Raw genomic sequence first — 12,262 nt, forward strand, 5'->3', positions numbered from 1 at the left:
CCATAGAGGCAGTTGACTTTTTGACCCCTGGTAGGCAGGGGTGGGGGTAAGGAGATGGAAACCATTGAAGGTTTTAAAACAGAAGAGTAGTTTGGTCAAATCTTGTGTGTGTTGTAATGATCTCCTTCCTTGCATATCTCTTAATTTTTTTCCCAACAGACTTTTAAGTCAGATTTCCTACGGCAGCCCAAGTGGAAAACCGGAACAGGATTGTAAGGAAGGCAGCAGCAGTGCACTGGGAAACACGCTGAATTTGGACTCAGTCCTGAGCTTGAAACCAAGCTCACGTACTATATGTGTTATCTTGGACAAGTCACTTGGCTTTTCCCAAACTGGTTAATGAGAACAATAGTAATCATAGCAGAGCAGGATTGTTGGGAAGAGAAAGAGCCCATGAACATGAAAGTACTGATCAGTGTCAGAGATGGTGGACAGTCTCTTAGTCCTGATGTGCTGTCTGTGAACTACATGAATATTGTGAGCATACTTAATTCTTTTTCTTTGATTTGTTTGCTTACAATGCCTTAGGGTGTTTTTCTGAACCACATTTATAATAAGAGTCTAGACTATGTGGGAAATGTAACTGAACCCATACTGACCTATCTCCAGGCAAACCATGGATGTTTCTTTTGTGACAAATGCTATCTTGTATTTAGGCATCTACTCATGCTACAGTGTTTATTGATCACCTCTGTGCTTCTTGTTGTGCTTAGAACTGTAGGGAAACTGGGCAAGCCCTCCTTGCATAGTTCTGCCACTGACAAAGAGGTGTTTATATAAAAGTTAGGTGACAGTACATGGCCACAAATAATTGAATGCCAAGAGGGTGGTGTGCAGAAGTCCTTTTCAGTTCAGAGCAAAGTGAAAATTAGCCTGGGTTGGCCTTGACAGAAAACTTCCATGGAAGAGATGAAAGTTCAGCAGACCTTGCAAGGCTGGGGCCACGTGTGTTTGGAATGAGTGCAAAGTGTGTAAGAAGCTGGAGTAAGAGGTGGTCAGAAGACCAGCAGGCCACTGGCTAATCACTCTCCCTCTGGAAACACCTTTGTCCCCATTGACTGTGATCTAAGCTGTCTTCCCACCACTTTTCATTTGTTTGCGAAGTGCTGGTTCCATGCACAGTATCTGACATGTGGTAGGTGATTTACAGTAGGTTTTTATTATACTAGAAACGGCCATCACAAACACAACGCTTTGTACCTGTACCTTTGAGTCCTTTTTGTTCATCCGTGGAAATAGCCAATAGGAAAGATGGAAATTTGCTGTATAGGGATAAATCATTACCACTGAATCTTACCTTTAACTCTCCTGCTCTGCATGGGCCCTGTTTATAAACCCAACAGCTTCAGCTTTAGAGTCCCTCAGAACACTTGGAAGACGGAATACTTCTCTGTACAATTTTAGCTGTAAGAAAAGAAAAGGAATTCACCTTTATTGAACACTTGCTATGTAATTCCTAGACATGCATTATCTCATTTCATCTTTAAGTCACTTAGCAATCACCTACTCGTAGTGTCATAGGTCCTGACAATTAGAGGTAGAAGGAGCCTCAATGAGAGACTGTGGCCCAGGAATGTTAATGAACGTGTGATTGTATGAGAGCCTGAAACCAACGGTGCTCAGTTTGTAGCTTCAGAATCTTTCTGTGGTTTGCATTTTATTCTCTATTAATTTAAAATTCATTACATGAGTGTAACAAATCTATATAAACTGTTTGCTTTCTTTTTTAATTTTAGATTTCTCACATTGGCAAACTGAGAGATTTTCTTCTGGAACACAGGAAAGATTATATTAATGCTTATAGGTAAGTGGATTTTTTTTACCAGAATTTTGATGACTGTGCTCTTTTCTATGCCTGTATTTCTTTTGCGCTTTTTGCCCTCACCTTTTTCTTAATAACTCAGAGTTGTAATGAGGAAGGCCAGTTTAAAGTCATGAAATCACAACAGCAGTATCTTCCAGTCTATTTGTATCTCTGTATGTACCACTATCTCCTGTCAAATGAAACTCACTCCATGAATACTTAGCTGTATTTAAAGTTGGGGACACATGCATTTGTATGCCCTGAACTTGTGAAGGAACAAAGTTGTCAAGCCTCTGCTAAGCTATTTTTGCCCATCTCCTGCTGTCCCAGTCTGTGGCCCCGGTTTTGCTGTTTTGGTGACATTCTTATGAGCACATTTCAGTCCCTACCCTTGTGTTGCTGAGTCATGCGTCCCTCACCAGTTCCCAGTCCTCAGTCCTGATGGCCATTTTCTTCTTTTGTCCTTTTCCAGGGCTTTTGACACCTGCCAAAGGCAGCTACATACCTACTTGGCATAGCCTGCATTTCTTAGGGTACTTTTGATAATCCTTCTATTCATCCCCTAATGTAACTCGTTCCTCCTGGTGGCTGACATTCCTCCTGGTGGCCAGGTCCAGTTTCTACTCAGTAGCCTGAGTCTTTTTTAAACATTAATTGGATTACATCACCACCTGAGTAAACCCACCATGAATACTGCGTTGTTTAGCATTAACACCAGCCTCTACACCGCGGTCTCACCCCTCCTGATCTGGCCTGTGGCCTCATCTGAAATGCCGCCTTCCCACCACTGTGCTCCAGCCATGCCAGCCGTCCTGGAAGGTGCCACGCTCTTTCCTGGCGCAGGGCCCAGGTGTGTGTTGTTCTTCCTCTTCCCCTGGTGGTTTCCTTTTCAAACTTAAAGGCTCAACTTAATACTCCCTCTTAGATCTCTTCTGTTAGTTAGTTTCTCTGCCCTGTGTATTTTCTTCAGTACACTAAACACAATTTGTAATTATTTAATAATTACAGTTTATTATCTGTCTTTGTCACCAGGCTGTACGTGTCATGAGGTCAAGGACCTTTTTCAGGTTTTCATCTTGTTTCCATAGTTCCTCACCCATGTTTGGCACTCAGTAAATACGTGTCAAATGAATGATTTCCTCCTAGTCCTGAGGTCCACGAGTAGCCCAGCAGTTCTCAACTGTGGTGATTTTGCACCCCAGGGGACATTTGGCAATGTCTGGAGATATTTTTGTTTGTCCCAACTAGTTAGAGGAATGCTGCTAGCATTTAACGGGTAGAGGCTGGGGATGTGCAAAACTCACGACAACTCTCCACAGCAGGGACTTACCCGGCCCAGAACTTAGGAGGTGCTGACATTGAGATCCCCTGCTCCACCCTGACCCCTCACTCCAGATTAAACTTCCTGATTCGTCAAAGGTTTATTGAATTCTAGATGCTTAGGGCACATCAGGGAATAAAAAACAAATATTCTTGCCCTTATGGCATTTGCATTGTAGTGGGCTAGCAAAGACAAGCACTACGTGTATAGTCCATTAGGTCATAGGAAAGAAAAGGGAGAATAGAACAAGGTAACAGGGATTGGGAGTGCTGGGAAAGCGCATGATTCTTACACAGAGTAGTCAGGACAGGCCCCACTGAGGTGGTATCAGAGCCTACCCCTCTGTGCAGTTGTGACCTTTGATAGGATCTCTCGGCTCCCTCCTTACCTCATCTCCTTCTTTCCACCTGTTAGAGAGAAACCTGTCTCTGTTTTTAAGGGTACTGTCCAACTAGTGTATAAGTGTATAAGCTAAAGGGAAGAAAAGAGCCAGGTGACTAAAAATAGCTGGGAATCATGAATACAGCAGTACCTGAGAAGCGGTGTGAGTGTATCCTTTATCTCATTGCTCACACTGCTTCTCAGGTACTGCTGTATTCATGATTCCCAGCTATTTTTGGTCATCTGGCTCTTTTCTTCCTTTAGTTTATACATTTGACCTTGCTTGATCCTTAAGCCACAGGCACTGTCACTTCATTTCACATCAGTGCCAAACATGGGGAGAAAGTCTAATCAGGGATCAGCCAACTTTCTCTAAGAGCCAGATAGTAAATAGTATCGACTCTGTGGGCCACATATGGTTTCTGTCGCATATTTTTTGTTTTTGTTTTTTACAACCTTTAAAAACCTATAACCATTCTTAGTTCTCAGACCATAGGGAGCCATGCCTGCAGGCTAGACTTGGCATATAGACTGCAGTTGACGCAACCTCTGTTTCCTCACCTTTTACACCGCGCCAACCATATATATGGCTCGGCTTTTATCACCTTTCTGAAATTTTTCTCCTAATGCTCATCTGTAACTTCCTAATCACCAGATCCAGTGGCTTTTCCTCAAAGGGAATATAAATAGACTCACATGGCACCTACTCTGGAGTGTCTACCTCTTTTGCTCCACGTTTTTGAGATTCTTGCATGTTGTGTGGACTAGTAGTTTGTTCCTTTTTGTCGCTTTATTATTTGCAATATTCCTTTGTATAAAGTTACCCCACTTTGCTTATCCATTTATCTACTAGAGAATCCTGGGCTGTTTCCACCTTGGCACTATTAGGAATAAAGCCTTTGCGAGTAGCGTCTTCTCCAAGTCTTTTTGTGGACGTACTCATTTATTTCCTTTGAATAAATACCTAGGGGTGAAATTAGTGGGTCATACCAATGGTAGTTGCATGCTTAGCATTAAAATAAACTACCAAGCAATTTTCCAAAGTGGTTTTTCACTCCTGGTAGCAATGCATGAGAGTTATAATTGCTCCCTATCCTTGCCAACATTTGGTGTAAATAGGCTTTTCAATTTTAACCGTGATAACATAGCCAGGCACAGGCTCAGCTGCTTACCACTTGCAAAGCCAATAACAAGGACGAAAGGAAGGTGACTTTATGTCCAAAGCTAACAGTGGGAAAGCAGGAGTGGTGCTGAGTACTAGGTCTGTGTGTCTCGTTCTGGGAGCTACAGTGCAGGCTGCTGTCATGTCAGCAATGGCCGGGCTGTAGACTAACCACCTGGAGGTAATCACTGAAGTTTTGCACTTAGGTCTCCATGCTCAGTCTGTCTCAAGTTAGCCCCTGGAACTTCCCGGTAAGCACATAATTAGACACATACAGTTAGGTAAATGTGCATGGTGTAAGGGAATGTATGGGGAGAAAGGGAGGAGACATGGTGTTTCAAAGAAAGTACGTTTCAAGGCTGTATTCTAAGACTAAGGAGGAAAAAGGTTTCTACAGTAAGCCTTCAGTTACGTCTTGAGATAGGGAGAAAAGGGAAAAAAAGTTTTACAGTGCACTTTCAGGCTAGCCTGTCCAATTCCATGGTAAATGTGAAATGGCCAGTCACTATGTTGGAAGCCTGTCATTCTCTAATGAGAATGGTGTTGAGCACCTTGATGGTTTTTTCCTCAGCTCTACCACTTTGCCACAGCCTTTGATCCTGTTGACCAACTGATGATTTGAAATTTGAGATTTCCCATTCCCTTGAATTCCATTACAGTATTTTTGGCTCTTCTCACCACTCTTTTTTGTCTCTGTCCTTCATCTACCCCATAAGAACTCCAGGGCTCTGTTTCAGGCCCTTTTCTTGTATTTGTCTCTACTTTACTTAGGAAAAAAAAGTTCTGTCTACCTACCTGGCTACCCTCGCACCCACTCCCCATGCCCACCTTATCCTTCCATCCTGAATGTTTATTTTATATTAGGTACTCTGATAAGCACCAGTTAGTACTATTTTATCTCCCTTGGTCCTCACCTCAGCCCTGTGAGGGTGGCACTGCTAGTAAGTCATGTGGCAGGCAGGCAGTGAAAGCATAGGAGTGACGTAATCTGAAGATCACAGCTGGTGAGCCTCTGAGCCTGGGCTGGCTATGGAATCCTTGCCCTTCCCACCACACATTCTTACCACCTACTGTGACTTCCTCTCTCACCAGTATGCCGATAGTGAAACCACCTTTGCAAAGGTTGTAACAGTGAGAAAATTATGATGGTGAACGAGATCCAACCTAATCAATTCCATCTTGCCTTTAACCTCCCAAATGCCCTTGATCATTACTGGTCTTAGGCCAAACTAACTTTGAGAGAAAGTTAATTTATAGTGTAACTTTGAAACAAGCGTGATAATGGCCCCTCCTAGAAACAGACCCCCTTTTTGCTTGTGGACAAAGCCACCTTTGTAACACGAACAAGTTATCCACGAGATTAGAAGTTATGGCTCAGGAGTCATGTACCCAGAGGCCAGAAGACCACTAACCTCCCCAGTTGCTCATATAGATAACATTACTGCTATAAAACCTCAGATTGATGTTTGAAGTATTTTCAGATCCCACATTCTGATGGATCAGCTGGCACCACACAGACCAGGACACTGGCTCATCTGGTCTTATGGCCCCCACCCAGAAACTGACTGTGCAGGAGGACAGCTTTGACTCCCTAGGATTTCGTCCCCAGCCCATCCAATCAGCATTCCCCACTCCCTAGCCCCTGCCCACCAAACTATCTCTAAAAAACCCAGCCTCCAAATGTTCGGGAAGCTGATTTGAGTCATAATAAAACTCCAGTCTCCATTTCAGACAGCTCTATGCATATTTAACTCTTTCTCTATTGCAGTTCCCCATCTTAATAAATTGGCTGTATCTGGGTAGTGGGCAAGATGAACCCATTGGGCAATTACAGTTGATCCTAAATGCATGTCATGAGCACAGGCTTCTCCCATTGCCACTGTCCTGCTCGCCCCGCACTTGTGAGCAGCACTGTCTCCCAGCATGCTGCCTGCTCCTCCCATCCCCTCTAGACTGCTTCAGTGCAGTGTTTGTCACTTGCCTGATCGTTATTCTCAACTCCCTGCTTTGTCCCTTCTTCTCCTGGTCTGCCTGGAAGGCACAGGTGTAGTCCTCATCATCAGAGATGGAATCACCTGCTTCCCTCTTCAGATCCCTTCCCTGCCTGCAGGATATAGCCCATCCATACTTCTTAGATAAGCAAGACTTTTCATTACCGTCACCCACTTTTCCATCCTCCCCCTTTCCTTCTTGTGCCCTACAGCTGCATTCAGAATTAACGCTTGTTCGGCTTCCAGGCCTCTACTCACACTGACAGCTTTGCCTGTTGCTCTTCTCTCCAGTTCACACATGTCACATGGTCACATGCTTCCATCCTGAGAGACCCATTTCTCACCACCGCCTTCTCTGTAGATCCTGTCCTGGCCCTGCCTTCCTATCCAAAAGCCATCTCTCCTGCCTCTAAATGCTGACAGCTCTTTTTCTGTGCTTTTCTTATGGTACTTCTCACAGGTACCTGGTAAAAGAGTTATTTGTTCATAATTGCTTCTACCACATTTCTTGAGGTGAAAAACTGTGTCCTACTCATCTCTGCATGTTTATAGTGCCATGATTTGATCCATTTGATTCATTCATCAGTGTATTCACTCTGCAGTTGTTTATTGAGTGCCTTCCATGAGTCACAGACTATGCCAGGCATGGAGTATAAAGTAGTGAGCAGATACAAACATAGTTGCCCTACCTTCATGGAGCTACTAAAGTATTCATGCAAACAGGTAGCATTGCAGATATGACAGGTACTGCAAAAATAGAGAACAGGTAGCTTCTTATTTTTCCAACTTTTATTTTAAATTTGGGGGTACATGTTTAGGATGTGCAGGCTTGTTACATGGGTAAATGTGTGCCATGGTGGTTGGCTGCACAGATCATCCTATCACCTAGGTATTAAGCCCAGCACCCATTAGCTATTATTCCTGATGCTCTCCCTTCTCCCACCCCCCTACCCTCCAACAGGCCCCAGTTTGTGTTGCTTCCCCCCTGCCCCCCACCCCATGTCCATGCATTCTCATTATTCAGCTCCCATTTATAAGTGAGAACATGAGGTATTTGGTTTTCTGTTCTTACATCAGTTTGCTGAGGATAATGGATTTCATCTCCATCCATGTCCCTGCAAAAGACATGATCTTGTTCCTTTTTATAGCTGCATAGTATTACATGGTATATATGTACCACATTTCCTTCATCCAGTCTATCATTCATTCATGGGCACTTAGGTTGATTCTATGTCTTTGCTATTGTGAGTATTGCAGTAATGAACATACACATACATGTATCTCCATAATAGAATGATTTATATTCCTTTGGATATATACCCAGTAATGGGATTGCTAGGTCAAATAGTATTTCTGCCTCTAGGTCTTTGAGGAATTGCCGCACTGTCTTCCACAATGGTTGAACTAATTTGTGCTTCCACCAACAGAACAAAGATACAACATACCAAAATCTCTGGGATGCAGTTAAAGCAGTGTTAAGAGGGAAATTTATAGTACTATATGCCCACATCAAAAGCTAAAAATATCTCAAGTTAACAACCTAACATTACAACTAAAAGAACTAGACAGCCAAGAGCAAGCAAACCTCAAAGCTAGTAGAAGACAAGAAATAACCAAGATCAGAGCTGAGTGGAAGGAAATAGAGATACAAAAAAAAAAAAACCTTCAAAAAAATCAGCAAATCCAGGAGCCACTTTTTGGGAAAAATCCAGGTTTTTGGAAAACAAATTAATGATATAAATAGACTGTTAACTAGACTAATAGAGAAGAGAGAAGATTCAAACAAACACAACTGTAAATGATAAGAGGGATGTCACACTGACCTCACAGAAATACAGCTACATGGAAATCGAACAACCTGTTCCTGAATGACTCTTGGGTACATAATGAAATTAAAGCAGAAATTAAGAAGTTCTTTGAAACTAATGAGAACAGGTAGCTTTTGAGGAATTTTAGGCTGTCAGAGAAAGTGTCCTTGAAGAAGTGACATTTGAGCTGAGCTCCGAAGGAGTATGAGTTACCTTGGTAAAGGACGGGAATTCAGATTAAAAGGGGTTGGCACGTGCATGCAGCCTGCCAACAGTGTCTGCCCTGTTGTAAAACATGCAGAGATGAAAAGGATAGTTTGTCACACACTAAACATTTATCGAGCAGATGAAGGAATGATGCAAATCATTGAAAATGCCATTTGTAAAGAAAGAGAAAAAGTCATCCTAACTAACACTTACAAAACAATTTCTGGAATAGACTCCAGCTCTCCACGGGCAGTGGCAGTACAGGTGTCTTGTCTCTGTCTCTGCCCCTAGCGCCATTCGCACCTGGCTTTAGGATGGCATTTTACCGTGAGACTCATCTTCAAATGTATTGTGTAAATTAATGAAAAAGTTGTATTTGACAGATAAGATAACATCACTAGGAGCATCTTTTTAGGATTTCATCTTTGTAAAACAAGGGATGTTTGCATGTCAGAAGCCTTCCTTTCACAAAGATAGAGAGTATAAAATAAATCTCTGATTTTTTTTTAACTTTGTCAATATATACAAAAATGGAAATACTTCATATAAATTCTCCAACAGAGAAAAACAAGTATACCCCAGTTGAATTTTAAATAATCCTTGATGCTTTGTCTATCTACACTTAACATACATAGGCAAATTTATGCTTTTAAGTGCATTTCATTTGCATTATTTTGGAATATACTAAAATAATTATTCTGATGCATACTACTACCAAGAAAACCTTATTTTTAAATTCTCAGTTAAAATAGTTAACACTGGATTGCAGTGTCAATTTTATTTCTAGAGGTGTGTGTGTGTATCAAATACTAATTCGATAGGCTGTAAAACTGGAAGCTACAGGGATTTTGTAAAACATTACAAAGCTTATATAAAGCTATCAATTTGTAGCTTCTTTCTTTAGTATCTGACAACTTAGGTTGACGAGGCGGTTGTAAATATCTTCCATAGAAGAAATCCCATATTAACTTCCTTTTTCCTTGAAAAGACATCTAGCAAAGTAAATGCTTTGAGTGTTGGTTTGATTCACACCGCTCCTTACAAACCTTATGAATCTATGAAACTCAATGTCTTCCTCTAAACCAGAGGTCAAAATGCAGGCCAAATCTGCATTTTAAATGTACATTTTAGTTACATATTTTAATGTTGGAGAAAATATGATGATATTTTATCACATGTGAATATTATATGAAATTCAAATTTCAGTGTCCATAATAAAGTTTTATTGGCACATGGCTACATTTATTTGTTTGCATATTGTCTGGTGCTGCTTTTATGCTACAACAGCGGAGTCCATTAGCTGTGATGGGCTGCAAGGCCCACAAAGCCTAACATGTTTGTTCTCTGGCCCTTTTCGGAAAAAGTTTGCAAAGCCGACAGTGAGAGGGATAATCACTCAGGAGGCAGTCGAGAGGTTCAAACCAGACAATATCATTGAAATGCAATGCAAAAAGAACAACACAGTGGCATCCAGATGCAGTCTTTTTTTTTTTTTTTTTTTCCTTCTAATGAAGACAGTCTCACTCTGTCACCTAGGCTGGAGTGCAGTGATGCCATCTTGGCTCACTGCAACCTCCACCTCCTGGGTTCAAGCAATTATCCTACCTCAGCCTCTCGAGTAGCTGGGACTACAAGCGCACACTGCCACGCCCGGTTAATTTTTTTGTATTTTAGTAGAGACAGGGTTTCACCATGTTGTCCAGGCTGGTCACAAACTACTGAGCTCAGGCAATCCACCTGCCTCAGCCTCCCAAAGTGCTAGGATTACAGGTGTGAGCCACTGTTCCTGGCCAACTTTGCAGTCATTTTAAGCTTTCGATGATGTTAAGGCACTTGTACTCAAACAGCAAAAGGAGGCTCCTGCACATTGTTTTTCGGTGTTCCCAGACTACTGCAATATGGACCCTTGTCTCAGCACAATAAAGAGGGCCTAAGCCTTCCCCTCTCCCAGCTACAATGGCAGCAGATGCTGGGACTGAGGATCAGGTTCCCTGGGGCCATTGCCAGCTCTGCCACTTACAGGCAGATAGTTTCAGGAGATGGAACTGTTGTCCCCAACACATGCTTAGTCTTGTCAGGTCCATCACCTCATTCTAGAAACTCGGTCTTTTTTTTTTTAAAGGTGGTTTTGCTGCATTGCCCAGGTTAGCTTCAAAATCCTGGGCTCAAGTAAGCGATCCTCCTGCCTCAGCCTCCTGAGTAGTTGGGATTGTAGGTATGTGCCATGGTGCCTAGCTAGAAACTCAGTCTTTTGCTCATTTTCCTGAGGCCAGTTGTTTATTGCCAACTCGTGCACACTGCATTCTACTCCACATGCTATTTTGGTTTCTGTGAAACAGCATGGGCTTTGGGGCCAGTCACACCTAAGTTCCAGTCCCAATTCTTCCACGTATTTATCATGTGAATGTATGTAACTCACCTTTGTGCTTGATTTCTTTTGTATAAGATGTGGATAATGTTCTTGTGAGGGTTAAATTAGGTGGGTGTGAGAATTCCAGGCACATAGAAGTCTCTTGGTAAATGATAATTAAATTGTAACCCTATGGCCGGGCGCGGTGGCTCAAGCCTGTAATCCCAGCACTTTGGGAGGCCGAGGCAGGTGGATCACGAGGTCAAGAGATCGAGACCATCCTGGTCAACATGGTGAAACCCCGTCTCTACTAAAAAACTACAAAAAATTAGCTGGGCATGGTGGCACGTGTCTGTAATCCCAGCTACTCAGGAGGCTGAGGCAGGAGAATTGCCTGAACCCAGGAGGCGGAGGTTGCGGTGAGCCGAGATCGCGCCATTGCACTCCAGCCTGGGTAACAAGAGCGAAACTCCGTCAAAAAAAAAAAAAAAAAAAAATTGTAACCCTATTTGACCAATGAGGCAGTTGCAGGGGGTTGGAGGATATTGATTATTGAACAAGACCAAACGTACCTCTGTTTTCTGCCAGAGACAGTTGGGAGGAGGGAGAAAGAAAGAAAGAAGAGAGAGAGAGAGAGAGGGAGGGAGAGAGAGAGAGAGAGACAGAGACAGAGAGGGAAGGAGGGAGAGAGAGAGAGAAGGAAAGAAAAGAAGAAAGAAAGAAGGAAAGAAGAAAAGGAAGGAAAGGAAGAGAAGGAAGGAAGGAAAGGAAGAGAAGGAAGGAAGGAAAGGAAGAGAAGGAAGGAAGGAAGGAAAGAAACAAATGGAGGCAGGAGTCAGATCGACACAGTGGAGACCCACATTGTTGTATCAGCTTTATCATTGGTAAAATCTAGGTCAGCAGACAAAGCTTAGGTTTGCAGGTGGGTAGCATTGCTGATACTCTGCTCATGAATTAGACATACACACTCAGCCATTAGTGCCACTGAAGAGCCACAGCCCTTGGAGCACAGACAGCAGGGACAGGCTCCTTTGCAACATAGGAGAGAGAGGAACAGAGCAGAGCCTCTCCTGTCTCTAAGTTGGCAAAAGAGAGGAGAGAGAAAGGTGTGGTGACTAAATGCACACCCCATGCTTTCTTCCAGGGGACCAGAGAGAGGAGGCCCTGGGAGGAAGCCAGGTGTCATTTGGGGAGGTTGGTTCCCAGAGAAACATGAGGACTAGGGAATAGGCATCCCC

At 42.9% G+C, this 12,262-nt stretch overlaps 1 protein-coding gene across 3 annotated transcripts in view; it reads left to right on the forward strand.

The window, feature by feature from the left end:
* STX18 (syntaxin 18) overlaps positions 1-12,262 on the forward strand; it is a 118,151-nt gene that overhangs the window by 68,993 nt on the left and 36,896 nt on the right. For all 3 annotated transcript variants that reach the window (XM_037742228.1, XM_017539157.2, XM_017539159.2), the window contains one exon: positions 1,737-1,804. In XM_037742228.1, the coding sequence (XP_037598156.1) occupies positions 1,737-1,804 (68 nt within the window). The remainder of the gene's footprint in view (positions 1-1,736; positions 1,805-12,262) is intronic.

This window comes from Cebus imitator, unplaced genomic scaffold (assembly GCF_001604975.1).
Source record: "Cebus imitator isolate Cc_AM_T3 unplaced genomic scaffold, Cebus_imitator-1.0 Scaffold117, whole genome shotgun sequence".
Lineage (NCBI taxonomy): Eukaryota > Metazoa > Chordata > Mammalia > Primates > Cebidae > Cebus > Cebus imitator.